At 37.6% G+C, this 16,571-nt stretch overlaps 1 protein-coding gene across 4 annotated transcripts in view; it reads right to left on the bottom strand.

The window, feature by feature from the left end:
• magi2a (membrane associated guanylate kinase, WW and PDZ domain containing 2a) overlaps positions 1 to 16,571 on the bottom strand; it is a 222,753-nt gene that overhangs the window by 164,338 nt on the left and 41,844 nt on the right. For all 4 annotated transcript variants that reach the window (XM_084112369.1, XM_084112370.1, XM_084112372.1 and 1 more), the window contains exon 2: positions 624 to 740. In XM_084112369.1, coding sequence (XP_083968495.1) covers positions 624 to 740 — 117 coding nt within the window. The remainder of the gene's footprint in view (positions 1 to 623; positions 741 to 16,571) is intronic.

Raw genomic sequence — 16,571 nt, 5'->3', positions numbered from 1 at the left:
ACAAGAGTCCAATCGAACCACACGAGTCTCATCCTTCAAATCTTCATCAACTGACAGCAGCTTTTATATCTGGGTGGAAAGCGGAGCATATGAGTCGCGTGTAGAACACAAATCTGACGGGAAAAGTGACTGGATCTAAAACCTTCAGATGACGCAGAACTCGTCTCTGATTTCTCGCACTGTATAACGTTACAGACAACTAGTTGTCCAGTCCGGTTACGTCACACAACGTGGGTTTTACAAGAATGCGATTGAATCCTGAAAAGTTGTGAGTTCGGTTATAGAATGCGGTTGTCACTCCCATAAATAACTGAGCTGTGTGTGAACCTCACCTTAACGCTGCTAGAAAGCACCCAAAACAAACTAACAACCAATTACCAACATGCTAGCAACCACCAAGTGCATCCTATCAAGCCCTTACCAAAGCCTTGCCAACCACCCAAGCATTGTGGTAGCATCGTTGCAATGTTCCAAAGAATTTCATGTATGCAAAATCAAGTGCTCCATCAAAGTGATCAGACAATATCAGCCAGGAATTCATCAATAAAAAGTCCATGAAAAGGCCAAGCCAGTGAGGACAGCAGTGTCGGAGGTTAAGGAAATCAGGGCGAAGAGTTACTCACAGGGTACTGTTCGAAGATAGAGGTTGTCCCGAATAATTTGTTGCAGCTCGTGGTCCAAAGATCCCTTCTGGAATCGCAGGTTGAGATACTGCCTGAGATCTTTATCCACAACACCTCCTGTAACACACACACACACACACACACACACACAGGTGGTTAGATGACCCTCTACCCCGATACAATCTCATCTGATAACAGGTTCCTTGCCGTTTACTTCACATTCACAATAAACTCTGTGAAGAAATGCTTTTGTGTGCAGTTTTTCTGTGGTAATAAAGGACTCCATTACGTGAATGTGTGTGTGGCCGTTCTATTTTCCAAGGAAAAGGTCTGACAATACTGCAGCAAACCATGATTTAGTCACATACAAAAACCTAACCTCAAAGTGATCGCCTGAAGAGCTGTGAGAAAACGTGATAGTTTCCACTTTTTCAGGCTTTTAAGAGGGTCCTTCCTTCCAGGTTTCATTTATTTCCCATAGATATAACACACACAAAGTCATGGATACATACACATGGATATTTTTCCTAGTACATAGAAAAGACTTGAAATCTGAACACATAAGTGTGCAGGGATCCCCATGAGCCGCTCCAGTAATAAATACACACACACACACACACACACACACACACACACACACACACACACACACACACACACGTCGTCATCATTATTACATCCTGTGATGAAATGGGGAGGGGGTTCTCTTCAGAAAATGTGCTTTATCAGCAGACAGACAGAGAAGAATGAGTGGGGGGTTGAAGTGAAAAACAGAGATAGACAGATGAGGGAATATGGAAAAGAGCCAGTGAAATATATATAGAGCCACCCAACCCACATTAACTGCATTTCTCCAACTTTCTCACCCCAATTTTATTTTGAGTTTTTTTTTTCAAAGAGTATTAAGTAAATTTCACAGTAAAGCTTAAATCCTTAAAGGGCCGGTTCGCCTAAAAATAAAATTTTGAGAAAGCGTATATTCGACCGCGGTGTGTCGCATTAACAAGTATCAAGACTAGTGCAAACATACAGCATTTCTCCAAATTCATCAATACTTCCAACAAACAACTTTTTTCAAAGAGCAATAAGTTAATTTCACAGTCAAGCTTAGATCGTTAAAGGGCAAGTTCACCCAAAAATGAACATTGAAGTGTTTGAAAATTCTCAAATCTTTCCAACAAAAATTAAAAAAAAGCACTAATTATCACAGTGAACCTTACATCTTTAAAGGGCCAGTTTCCTAAAATATTTACATTTTAGCGTGTGTATATTAAAACTTGGCGTGTCAAATTCAGGACTAGTGAGAACAAATTTCTAAATCATTCCAACAAACAAGTTTTTGAAAAGCAGTAAGTACATTTCAGGTCCATCTTGCCCAAAATTGAAATTTTTGTGTGCAATGCATTCGTACTTTCAGTGTGATGCATTGTTATCCGTCAAGTTTGAATATGCGCATCTACGAATAAGATTTGAGATCTACGGTGGAACGTACAATTCAGATAATATAGACTTAAATTTTGACCTGTTCCTCACGCACAGTGATCATATATCTTCAGAAGACTTGGAATACAATGCACAAGTCACATGGACTTCTTTTAATGATGCTTTTGCATTCATTGACAATCCCAGTCCCCATCCACTTGAAAGGTGACCACGGCTATCAAACAAAATGATGGCTTAAATTTCAGTCTGTTTCTAATTTAAAGCTATCATATGGCTTTTATAAGACATACAAGTCCAAAAGATGACTTGTATATTGCTTTTATAGTTCTTTTGTAACCTTTTTGGAGCTGAAAATCTCCAGTCCCCATCCACTTTCATTGTATGGAAAAGGGCAGCATGAACATTTTTCAAAATTTCTTCTTTTGTGTTCCATACAAGAAAGAAACTCAAAGGAGTTTGAAAAAACGTAAAATGTTCATTTTTAGGTAAACTTTTCTTTAAACCATAATTTAAATGCACACAAGCTGGTTGAAATGTAAGACATCACAGGCGCAGTCACATGTTGTCAAAAAAAGGTAAGGACAGTATAGAAAAAGAAATCATACTATGTAACTGAGCTCATGTGGGTGTCAGAAACCAGTTTTCCATGCTTCAAATGTGCACCCACCAAACACACACATCACCCATCGATTCATGTATGCACACTGGTGGATATAAGAACTCCACGTAGAACAAACTCGATGCGTATAGAATAACCTACTTCAGACATACTGGTTAATTAGACATGACAATCATGCTATTTACATACACACACACACACACACACACACACACACAATCAGTTAAAGAAAACCTCTGCTTTAGACTCAAATCATGTGTTAAAATCCAACACAGATCATCGGCACATAGTTCTGTCTAGATGACACAGAGCAGGAAATTAACAGCAAATGACACAAATTGATGAGTCTCACACACTCAGTTCCATGAAGAGAAATAAATAAAGACTGCAGACCCTGAAGCCCCCCCCCACACACACACACACACACACACACACACACGTTTTGTCGACTCACAGAGCGCAATGGAACTGCACTTCTCTTGCACGGTTCAGCCAGATGTTGCAGGCGAAGATTTGAGCGTGTCTGTGATTGCATGCGTGTGTGTGTGTGTGTGTGTGTGTGTGTGCGTGTGTGTGCAGTCCAGGTCTCCACAGGTCTGTGGCCACAGTGTGCAGGTTTCCTAGCAGCGTTAGATGGGTTCAGTGCTACAGGCAGTCTCTCTGCATGTTGCCGTAACAGAGAGTGTCGCTCTGCAGTGACCGAGAGAGAGAGAGACAGACAGAAAGAGAAAGAGAGGTTGAGCACTGAGACGCTGCAGAAGAAACGTGCCCTAACAGTGGGAACCTATCACAAAGCTCTCTCTCCCTGTGTACGAGATGGAGGATGGGAAGAGATTCATCGCCCTCTATGGGAGAACTGGAGATGAGCAGCATAGTTGAACTAGATAGCAAATACAAAAGTACAATCAAAAACCAAATACAAGATTCAGCAGACAAAGCAAGTGTGGGGTTAGTTAATTTTTGAAAGAAGTCTCTTATGCCCATCAAGGTTGTCATTACTTAAAAAAAATGCAAAAAATAACATCGTAATTTATTCCTGTGATGACGAAGCTGAATTTTCAGCATCAAGTCTTCTGTGTCACATGATCCTTCAGAAATCATTCTAATATGCTGATTTACTGCTCAAGGAACATTAATTATTATTATCAATAAACAGTTGAGGTGCTTAATATTTTTATGGAAACCATGATACATTTTTTTTCCGAACTCTTTGAATAGAAAGTTGAGAAGAAAACTTTTTATTTTTGAACAAAAATCTTTTGTAACAGTATAAATGCCTTTGTCAGTTTTGATCAATTTAATACATAGTTACAGAATAAAAGTACTAATTTCTATCATACTGACCCCAACATTTTGAATGGTAGTGTTCCTTCACAACAGAGCAAAGTAACCAATAATTTGTATCAAGATTTTGGTTGTAGAGGAGATACTTACATAGACACACTGGCTGCATTAGAAATCGCATACTTCCCTACTATATAGTAGGCGAAAGACGTTATGTAACAAAAGAAGTATGTCCGAATTCACAGTACTCGGCAAAAAGTACCCGGATGATCTACTTCTTCCGGTGAGATTCTGAAGTGTGCATATGATGGACACTTTACTATCCCATGAGGCCACGGGAGAGGATTTGTGAATGGCAGTGAAGCGACGCAATAGGTCACATGATAAAGATGTAGTACTTCCAGATTATATTCATACTACACACTTTTTAGCGGCCGTGTAGTAATTACTTATCCAAAATAAGTACCTAACTCAAGAGAGTATGCGATTTTGGACGCAGCCACTTTTCTGCCACACACAAACACAGTGAAAATAGTCGGGAATTGAGATATTAGATTGTTTGGAAGGGCAAATGTCCCTCCTAGGCAAGAATTAAAGGTTTCCCATGCCTATCTATTCTCCAGTCGATTTTTAAATGTTTGCCGAACTTTAACTTTTAAAGAAACGCACACAGGCTTGACAGTAATATTTCTATATTTACATTTGCCATTCTGGATGACTCTTTCTTATTGACGAAGGGCATATTTAGTTTGATAGTTACATGAGCAAGATAAAATACATGTCAACTGCTAAGACAGATCTCAAGATCCATCACAACTCTGAGCTTTAGTTTGTCTTCCAAATTAGCAATGTTCGAGTTGCATTTGTTCTCTTGTACTGGATCTTTTTAATGATTCGATTTGATTGATTCAGTATGTGACATGGAACTACAATAATAAATTGTTTAATTTATTTCATAACAAAAAAGATAATGAAAAGCTGTGTATGAAACTTTGGGAACACTTTCAAGTGATATTTTAAACAGATCTTTAAAGTTATTGGAAATTAGCCATCCAAACAAACTACTCAATGATATGCACAATAAGACCTTTTCTTTTTTCCAGAATTATTATAATTGTGACCCAATGGCTGGAGAAGAGGTCAAGAGAGGACCAGATTTTTCTTCTGTTGTAGACAAGAACTTCACAGTCAGCAGCTCAACTTAGTTTTCCAAGTTTTTCAAAGGATTTCATAACAAACCCACACAAAATGAGTAAGTGAAGTGTTCAGGGTGTCATTGCCCTTGAGTGAGAACAGAGCACATGATGAAGAACAGGTGCCATTAGATCCCCCAGAGAGAGGGAACAGACTGTATTGAATTCTCATAACGTCCCACAGCTGCTGCTTTCGCCTCATTGCCAGAAAGTACATCTTCAACGTTTTTGAGAAAAGAGAAATTGTACATACAAAAAAATGGACTACGAATATCCTTTTATCGCATCACACATGGTTAGGCTATTGTGTTAACATTGAACAGGCTGTTTATGCTACTGTGCCTTTAGACTTATAAGTTTAAATGACATTATGATTGGTTAAACTGAAAAGAGTAGCAACTTTAACAACAAATTGTTAAATAATAAACAGCATTGAGCATTGACAATGTCAATTTCTGACCACACAAGTAAATGAGCAAGAAAAAAAGTGTTTTTTTAATGATACCAGTCCATTAATTAACTAATATATTATATACTAACTTATGAAGACCTAGTCTCAGCCTCAGACGTCACACCCACAGATTGTCGGCTGAACGTCTGATCTGATTGGTTGAATTCTACAGGGTGTCCGTGAGATGTTTGTCTCATTCTTTAACAATCCGACTGGAAACAAAGATGCCGTGATGCCAAACCCCCTCATGGAAGAAGAACGCCTTCATGTTTACAACTTTGTGACAATGAGAACTTTTTTTAAAAGTTTGCAGCATTGACTCTTTAAAAATACATCCAAGAGTTTTACACACCGGTCTGATATTATAGGGACATCAACGTTACATTTTCACGCCCCTAAACATGATCCCCAAAACGAGCTGTGATTGGTTGCTTTACATGTCAGTCGTCAGACGTCCTAGGCGGTCCTTGGTCAATGAACATAATTCGTGTGTTACCACTCTCACACGTAAACACAAAACAAACAAGTGAGCAACATCTGGTGAGTTAACGTGAGATTCACACTCACACTGCATTAAATAATAAAATCATTATTTGTTACACGCACCAGCACTGCACCTTTTAGCCCAGCAGGCAGATGTAGCACTTTATTATAGTTTAATGTGTCTATAATGACTCTATGTGTGTGTGTGCATGTGCGTTCATACGTGCCCCCATATCTGGAGTGGGCATCAGGAAGACAGCTGTTTAGATAATAAGCCCCTAATTAGAAGAGAGGGACTGAGCTGAAAGCCTGTGAGCAGAGATGCTCATTTAGAAACCTGCATAACAGTGTTGAGGAATGTAGCGTCTTACAATACTGCATTACTCAAAACATGAATCAATGTCGTATAAGAGTGTCCATGATAAAAAAAATAATATATATTTTCAGTTTGGTTTCGAAAAACTTTTATACCGATTTTAACAAAATCTTAAATTTATTGACTAAAATATGATGTGGTGTAACCGTCAAAGAAAAAGCAAAACCATATTTTCATTAGGCTACATCTTGAAAACGTGGGAGTACACATATAATCACTATTTTCAAAAATAAAAAGCATTTTTAACAAATATCGCACCACATGTCATTTTGCATAATGGACTTACCTTGTCTTGCAATTTTTTTACTAACTGAAATAATAATAAAGATTGTGGCACACAAAACTTTTTTTTTTAAGAACTATATTAATTTACTTCTTCAGTATTATATCAGGATAGTATGGAAGCTTGTTTCGCCATGGAATAAAAAACAAAAAAGGTAATTGCGACTTTTTATCTCACAATTCGGACTTTTTCTCGCAATTGAGAGTTTGCATCTCGCAATTCTTAGTTTTTTTCTCAGAATCGCGTGATATAAAGTCGCATTTGCGAGTTATAAGTCAGAATTGCGTGATATAAAGTCGCAATTCTGGCTTTTTTATCACAGTTCTGGGGGGGGGCGGTCTTGCAGAATTCGACTTTACAACTCGCAATTGCGAGTTAGTATCTCACAATTCTGAGAAAAGAAGTCAGAATTCCGAGATATAAACTCGCAATTCTGTAAAAAGTTAGAATTGTGACTGTGAGAAAAGAATTCAGGATATAAACTTGCATTTGCGAGAAATACATTCAGAATTTCAAGATATAAACGTACTTTTTTCTCGCATTTACACATTTATATCTCGCAATTCTGACTTTTTAACCTGCAATTGCGACTTTATATCACGCAATTTTGAGAAAAAGTCAGAAATGCAAGATAAAATGTCGCAATTATCTTTAAAAAAAAAACGTATTCTGTTGCGAAAAAAAAGCTTCCGTAGGATAGTTTTATCACCCTGACAATTTTATGTTTAAATTTTTGCCTCCTAAAATAACATCTTAATATTTTTTTATTTAGAAATTAAAACATGCTAATCATACATGAGGATTATTCCATTGCAAGTTATTGGGTCTATTTCACTAAAAGTATGAAATCTGCATTCAAACGTTTTTATGAAACCATAAACGTGTTAAAATGACATTTATAACATAGATATTTTATCTTATATATCTCATCAGAGTGATGAAAGGCTGTAAAGCAAAGGTTGCCCAGAATGCCCTTATATGGATATTTAGGTTTAGGCATGTTTATGCAAATTACTGACCTTGGGCACTTGATCACATGTGCATACATGTTATGAATTAGGTGGAATTGTTTTGTTAAATACACAAATACACAAATACTATTAATACTATTAATCATACAAATACAATTAATCCATGCAATCATTAATATATAAGACTCATTGTTTGAATTCAAATTGTAATGATTTTTTAAATCAGTTAAAAAAAAACACACAGAAAGTAATCACTGACCCTACAGTATCGTACTCTCCTGTGATAAAGTGTCTTGTCAGAGATGTCAATCATGTTCTCTACATATAGTATAGCCTAGAGTCTGGCGGAATGTAGAAGTCTATCTTGAGTTGCGTCTAACAAAAAAAAAAAACACACACACACACACACACGAGCACACAGACTCATCTCTCACACTGGGAGTGGCGTTAGAGCGGCTAATAGAAAATGTCCATCATCCTCAGCGCTGCAGAAGGAGCTGCAGCCTCCATCATTTACACAACACACACACAGTCGCTGTGTTTCTCGGCTCATTTTACAGATATCACACAATGACAAGTGTATAAAATATTAGTGATGTCTCTGTGGAAAAATTAAGATCTTGTGTGCAGTGTAATAACCCTATGATTAAAGGGCAGAAAGGTCCTTTTAAGTGTCACATTTGTCATAAGGCGTGTTTAAAGCTCTTAAAATGTGAACACCAGTCAAGAGTTGCTCACATATGTGCGGCTATGTGAACCATGCATGTGTGTGTAACTATGCTTTAACAAATAAACAGGGCATTAAATAACACTATTTTAAAAAGTGTTTCTGTTTAATTCTAACTCCAAAATTTGCCTTGCCTTGCCATCCTCGTCTTTTATTTAGTGCTTGTCGTTTTCTTCCATTTTCTCTCTCATTTGTTCTTAAATCACACTATGTTTGTATCACTACTGTCTTTTTAAACAATCAAATCTAATCAGGTCAGTTTAGTTAAGATCACCTTGGTTCATTCCAATTCAGTTCAGATAAGCTCAATTCGGTTTGATAGAGTTTGACTGTTCAGTTCAAAGTGGATTCAGCACAGCTCAATTCAGTTCAGAACAGCGCTTCACTTTAGTCCAGCTTATCTCAGTACACTTCAGTAAGTACAGCTCAGTTTGGTTCCATTTAATTCAACACAGTTCAGTACAACTCTCAGTTTAGTTCAATTCAGCACAGTTTAGAGCTGCATTTCCCAAAATATGGTAGAGACCAATGGTGGCAATAGTTAATAATAATAATACAATCTACAGGCTCATAATGTTTGTGGGAAATGGAGCCCAGTTTAGTTCACCACAGTTCAGTTCAGTACAGATCAGTTGAGATTAGTTCAGTTCTATTAATTTCAGCATGGTTTAATTCAGTACAGCTCAGTTTAGTTCAGTTCAGTTTATTTTACTTCAGCTCAGCTCAGATCAGTACAGCTAATATTAGTTTAGTTCAGTTCAGTTCAGTACCGTACAGTACAGCTCAGTTTAGTTCAGTTCAGTTTATTTTACTTCAGCTCAGCTCAGATCAGTACAGCTAATATTAGTTTAGTTCAGTTCAGTTCAGTACCGTACAGTACAGCTCAGTTTAGTTCAGTCCAGTACAGGTCAATTGAGTGTAGTTCAGTTAATTTCATTTCAGCATGATTTAGTTCAACTCAGTTCAGTACCGCTCAGTTTAATTCAGCTTAGTTCAGTTAATTTCAGTTCAGTTCAGCGCAGCTCAGTTCAGTACAGTTAACTTCAGTACAGCTCAGTTTAGTTCAGTACAGCTCAGTTAAGTTTAGTTCAATTCAATTCATTTCAGCAGTTTAGTTCAGTTCAGTTCGGATCGATACAGCACAACATCTCAGTTTACTCCACCTCAGCTTAGTTCAGTTCACAACATTCAAATCAGTTCAGGTTATTTCCATTCAGCTCAACTCAGTCCAGTTTAGTATGGCTCTGTTTAATTTAGTTCAATTCAGATCAGCACAGTTCACTTCAGTATAGCTCAGTTTAGTTCATTTCAGTGCAGTTCACTCACTACAGCACAACATCTCAGGTCTACTTAATTCAGATCAGCACAGTTTAGAGCCCTGCACGGGCCTCAAATTTAGGCCCGAGCCCGGCCCTGGCCCGAGACGCTCAGGCCCTAGCCCGACCCGTGTCCGACAGCTCATCAGAATTATCAGCCCGAGCCCGACCCGAGCCCTTTTTTTTTTTTTTTTTTTTTTTTTTTTTTCCATTACACAGCGGCAGCCTGCCCTATTTGCAGCCATTAAAATAGCTCAGTTTTGTTAGTTATGTTTCTTTGTTAGTTATGTAAATTAATGTTTCTTTTCATTTCTTTATTAGGTTAATTTAGACAAATGTTTGGAGCATTTTTTTTTTTAAATGACGACCAAGCAAACCGAGCCGACAGCAAGTAAAACATGTTTGATCAATTGAGCCTCTCAAATCAATGCTATAATACTTTACTTGTCTACAATAAAATCAATAGATATAAAAAAAACTTCAAGCATATCACACAGACAGTTAGTTTAATAAATGTTTATTTATTAAACCACAGTGAGTAAAAAAATTTTTTTTGAAATACTGAGGCAGGCTCAGGCTGCTCGCAACAGCGCTTGCAAACGAAATGAGCAATAACCTATTAAATTAAATAAATTAAAAACAAACTTGCAGATTATCTTACCTCAAAAATGCACCACAGAACATGGCCATTCTTTTTTTCCAGTGGTTTCCAACAGTTAAACGAAAACAAAGTCCAATCAAACGAAAAACATCAGAGGTTTCCAACAGTTAAACGAAAATAAAGTCCAATCAAACGAAAAGTTAGAACAGTCTCTAACAGAGCATCGTGGAGAAAAAGAATAGCTAAGCATCCACAGTGGAAGGTTTTAACCCAGTCCTCCTTTCTTCTATCACGAATTCTTCTCACGCACGCGATTTTTCTCTTAATATTCTCCATTATTTGCACATGAGGTGAATCGTGGGTCGCGCTGACGGGAAACCTTCTGTGTGCGTGCGTGAGACAGACTGTCATGTCAGTCATGTCAGTGTAATTTTAAGATTAGCTGATGGCTATAATGGCCAGTATTTAAAACACGTTTTAAGTGCAGGGCACGTCCAGTTCCCGCGCGCGAGCAGAGAGATTCGCGCTCGGCACATTATATTCCGTGTGCGAGCAGAGAGATTCGCGCTCGCGCATTATATTAATGTAGCCTACTTTCACGCTACAATAATGCGCTCTCGACATTTGACAGGAAAAAAACGCCATAAGTTATGAGGTTACGAAATGTCTTTCTATGTTTGTTTTTCTATCGTCAACGTCAACTTCTCATATTTTTTTTTTAATTAATGTCTAAAAATATAAAAAGCAGGATAACCCAAAAAAGGCCCGAGGCCCGGCCCGCATTTTAACTATGACGTGAAAATTGGCCCGAAGCCCGGCCCTAGGGGCGTAAAAAAGTCGGGGCCCGTCGGGCTCGGGCTGAAATGCAGGGCTCTAGCACAGTTCACTTCAGTACAGCTCAGTTTAGTTCATTTCAGTCCAGTTCACTATCACAACATCTCAGTTCTACTCAGTTCAATTCAGCACAGTTCAGATCACATCACATCAGTAAAGCACAATTAAGATCAGTGCTCACTTTAATAAACTAAGTTCACAGCTCAGTTTAGTTCAATTCAGTACAGCACAGCTCTACTCAGTACAGTTTAGCTCTGTTTACTTCACTAAGGCCATTCAATACAGTTGAATTCAAAACAATTTAACATAAAAGGTTGAGTTAAATCCGGCAAAGTTAAATTAGCATGATTGTTTATTGTAGTACTGCCAAGTAATCTCTTGTTTGTCTCGTCTCTTGTCTCTGAGATGTCTGATTGTAATAGAGCGCACTGGAGTGTGGTTGATTACCATGTGTACCTGCTGTTACCACTGTTACTGCAAGAATAGCCCTTTTAAAAATGTACCAAAGCACAGAGCATCTGGCTAGCATGCCTACCTTCCATCTTTATGAGTTTAAAACTCGATGAGCTCAAATCCCAGGAGCATCGCCAGCCATAAAAAACCAAGAAAACTACTGAAATGAAAAATCATATCTTCATATCTCCTGCTGTAGAGCACAGGGAGCGGTATTATCCTCGTTCTGTCTTTCTGTGTGTGTGTGTGAGAGCCCATGCTGATCAAAGACAGTGTTTATGTGTAGAGATCAGGGTGGAGATGCTGTAGTCGTAGCTATCAAAGACCTGTCTCATCACATGACACACGCCGCCCAGCAGACTCTCATTAGTCTCGCCTATAGCCAGACTTTTGACTTGAGGCAAAAAAAAAGTATTGTCCTCAATTCAGCTTATTCTGGGCAACAATCACCCATTTAGATAGGAAAAGTTTTTTGTTTTGTTTTTTGATGGAAATGTAAACTGGCACAGTTATTTTTGTTTTATTTATGTTCCGTTTATGGGTATGATTATTTAAAATAGAGTATAGCACAATAATAGATGGACAAGGTTACATTGAATCAAAACTATGTATGGCAGTCTCCATGAATTATATATTATAAAAAATGTGATACTAAATGTCTCAAAAACTGTAACCTTGCAAATCAGAGATTAGTTATGTTAATTTAGTATTATATTTATTTTATTTTATTTTTATATTTTCATTTTAGTTGTAGTTTTAGTGTTTTTGTCATTTTTATTAGTTTTGTTATTTAGTTTTATTTAGGGTTTTTTACATTTCTATTCATTTTTATTTCAGTTTTAGTAATTTTAGTACTTTCAACTTAATTTATTTCAATTAGTTACCAAGACAACAATTCTATTTGTATCTAATATTTATATTTTATTTTAGCTTTATGTCAACTAACAACATTTATTTGTAATACTTTTAGATTTAGTTAATAATAACACTGCCACCACGTTACTAAACAAAGCATTGTTTTTTGCACACTAAATTAAATACAAAAACATCTATTCACTTTCCATCTATAGCGCAATAAACAGATGGAAACTAGCTTAGCTCACTAACAATTCAGACAAATTAATTCTTTCCACCAATTCTTTTCGAGACTGGCCTACAAGTTTAATATAAGATGTTGTAGAAGTACAATAATGTTACAATTTAAATGAATTGATGACAAATGACATTCACAAATAAATTCTACAAACAAACACTTTTACAGAGGTTTTGAAAAAGATTCTCAGTCTATTTCATCTTTCACAGAAGTGAAATGTAGATACCTGCTTCTAACCTCCATGAGGAGCACCTATTGATCCATTTTTTATCATGCAGAGACAGAACAAGAGGAACGGAGATGGTTGGGAAGAAAAAAAAGGGGAGAAAATCAATGAAAAGCTTCTTAACAGTCTTTAATATAAAGGTGAGCTCTGTTGCTTCGCGCCACTGTTAAATAAAAAGTAATTGAGGTAGATATCTATACAGCCAGTTACCGGTACACCTCCTCTATGTAAAAAAATTATGCATTGATTACAACCAGCCAAACTGCGACCCCTTGAGTGACCCTTAATATCTAAGAGACATTCTAGACAAGAATAACCTGTGAAGTGGACCATACTTTATGCTGAAAGTCAGAACTCAGTCTTTTCTAGAAAAAAAATTCATCTTGTTAACACAATCCTATAAGTTGAATGTGTAACTGATCCAATTTGAGCACAGATTCGCCTGCTCAAAGCCAATTAGAGCAAAGTCATTGCTGTTCAGATGTTCCCTCTGCTGCTGAAAAATCCTGCTGACCAGCACATTAGCAAACAGTGACCACAGGACGTACAGCACAGCCTGTGAAATCAGCCTCATTATAAGAAAGAAAGAAAGAAAGAAAGAAAGAAAGAAAGAAAGAAAGAAAGAAAGAAAGAAAGAAAGAAAGAAAGAAAGAAAGAAAGAATTCTTACGAAAGAATTCAACGGTTCATTGAGGCACTATCCCTTTAACAATCAGCATTAACAGCCTGCACTACTTCCTGAATTAAGAAACCAAGCTAAATTCATCTCCACCGACAGATAAACCTTCAGATGTGAATCTCAATATCTCAGCCTTTTCTGCATTTGAAATCCTGTATGCCAAAAAGACAGCTTTGTGTTTCCTGAGCCCAGCCTTGTATCCAATACATTACATCTTCTTTAAGGCAACACTTGCAGGTGTCCTGCATCGCCCGAGAGCCCATTAGCTTTCTCTAACCATGCATTGCTGCTGGAATCTCATTAATAGAGACATAAAGTGACTAGCATTGATTGGGGGTTGTGGGTCAGAGCGGGCTAATTTTAAATTCAGCCATAGTCAGCACATATCTGTCCATTTGTCTAGAGGTAATAATTCCATCCCCAAGGCAAGGCTTTGTGCGTCCAGTCAGACACCATTTGAGATGGCAGGCCTGAAGGAATACTAACAGGAATACTTTTTATGAAGCAAGGAAGTAATTTGATAATCTTAATCAATTTATCCGCAAGGTTTCTCTAAACCTAGAACGTTCCGTCTGAAATATTTGCCCATTGAGATGTATGTGGCATTTCGATAGTCTACTACATGTCTGCTGTAAGAAAAAAGGTGATTTAAGTGAACGTGGCATGGTTGTTGGTGCCAGATGGGCTGGTCTGAGTATTTGAAAAACTACAGATTTACTGGGATTCTCACACAAAACCATCTGGTTTACAGAGAATGGTCCAAAAAGAGAAAATATCCAGTGAGCGGCAGTTCTGTTGGTGAAAATGCCTTGTTGATGCCAGAGGTCAGAGGAGAAAAAGCACTCATTACAACTGAGGTCTGCCAAAGAGCATCTCTGAAAGCACAACATGTCAAACCTTGAAGCAGATAAGCTACAATATAGCAGAAGATCATGCCATGCTACAATTCACACAGGCTCATCAAAATTGGACAATGGAAGATTGGAAAAACGTTGAGTCTCAATTTCGGCTGCGACATTCAGATGGTAGGGTCAGAATTTAGTGTAAACAACATGAAAGCATGGATCCATCCTGCCTTGTATCAACGGTTCAGACTGGCGCTGGTGGTGTAGGTGTGGTGTGGAAGATGTTTTCTTGGCACAATTTGAGCTCTTTAGTACCAATTGAGCATCATTTAAACACCACAGCCAACCCGAGTATTGTTGCTGACCATGTCCATCTCTTTATAACCAGTGTACCAATCTTCTGATGGCTGTTTCCAGCAGAAAGCTCACAAAGCTCAAATCATCTTAAACTGGTTTCTTGAACATGACAATGAGTTCACTAAACTCAAATGCACTCCCCAGATGCTCAATTGATAAACATTTGTTATTAAATCAGAAATGCCACCCATATGGCACATCAGCTTTCAGGCCATCACACATACATAAATACATCGTTGTTTGTTCTTAGAGCACAAAAAAAGTATTGACTGGGTTCATAAAACCCTCACACACTACCTGAGGGGTGTGTTGAAGTGCCTGTGGCGAGGGTTCATCAGTAAGAGAGGGTGTAAATCACCTATCATCTATATGCAGATGAAATCAATTCAACCACTGTGCCTCACGCCTGCTGAGCATCATCTAATTGATGTTCCTCTGTAATGCTCGCAACGACAGCCCGATTCACTCCACGCGCTCATATGCACACTCACACGTACGTACGTGTACCAAAAACTTAAACACACTGCAACACAGAGCAGACAAAATCAGGGAAATAATTAGAAGTAATCAGAGAGCATGACAATTTCTGAAAAATGCTCTCAAAAACTCTCACAAACACACGCTGGTAGATTAATAGGATACAGAGATGGCTTGCTGAACAGATGAGCGGTGTTGTACAACACTAAATGTCATGATGACGCTTGCATCGGTACAATAATAGAAATGTTGCCGGTTTCTCGTACACCATTTGCATGAATTAATTCAAGCAATGTTCTGAAACAGCTCAGCTGCGCGCCAAACAGGTGTGTTCCTCCATGCTACCAAAAAAACCTGATGAACATTGCTTCATATATGGTCCCTCAAGCAGAAGAAGAAGAAGAATTCTGCTTTGTCCCGTCTTCCATTGTTTGGACAAACAAAAAGTCCAACAGAGCAATTGCTGCCTTCAAGTTATAACAAAATTATCATATTTACAAGACATATGCTCATGGATTTGACTATAATGTCGTAATTAGTAGTGGGATTCTGAGCCCTGACTGGGAAAAGAAAATTTGTTCAATGTGTTAATTTTACTTAAATTAAAAAACTTTGAACACACATCATCACATAATTGTGATTCCAAACTCCTAATTTGAGTCAAAAATATGTCATTTTTGAACTACAAGCATGACCCGGCAGTAGGGGTGTGCATTTAATAGAGTTTCGAGACAGAACACGGATAAGCAAAGTATACTTTGGGCTTCGGGTGTGTGCCTAAACGAACAAATATACACAAAAATATTTCAAAATATCTGGCTCATTTATGTCTTAAAGTCCCCCTGTAGTCAATCATTTTATCCCTTAAAACTCATCTTTGATCACCAAAATTACATATTCAAATGTTTTTTCCTTGAGAAAAAAATGATTCATGCCTTAAAATAGCTTGAATGTAACTCTTTGAATTTGAAAATGAATTTGCAAATTACCCCGCCTCCACTCACTCACACCAGCTCAAGAGATCCACTCGTTGACGATCACATGTTGACATGATTGGTTACACGGTAGTTTGTGACATCAGAAACACCGGCGATTTCAAACCATGTTTTTGAGACTGTCTTTGGTCTCTCTAGTTTTAAGGAGAAAATACTCAGCAATGGTGTTGACTTATGAATTTGCACATGGTTTGTCTAAAAGCATATTAAAAACAACAAATAGTCATATAAACAACATTAAAG

The sequence above is a fragment of the Abramis brama genome (assembly GCF_963993115.1).
Source record: "Abramis brama genome assembly, chromosome: 4".
NCBI classification, from domain to species: Eukaryota; Metazoa; Chordata; class Actinopteri; order Cypriniformes; family Leuciscidae; genus Abramis; species Abramis brama.
Note: the sequence above shows the minus strand (reverse complement) of the source record. Positions and strands in the feature narration are given on the sequence as shown.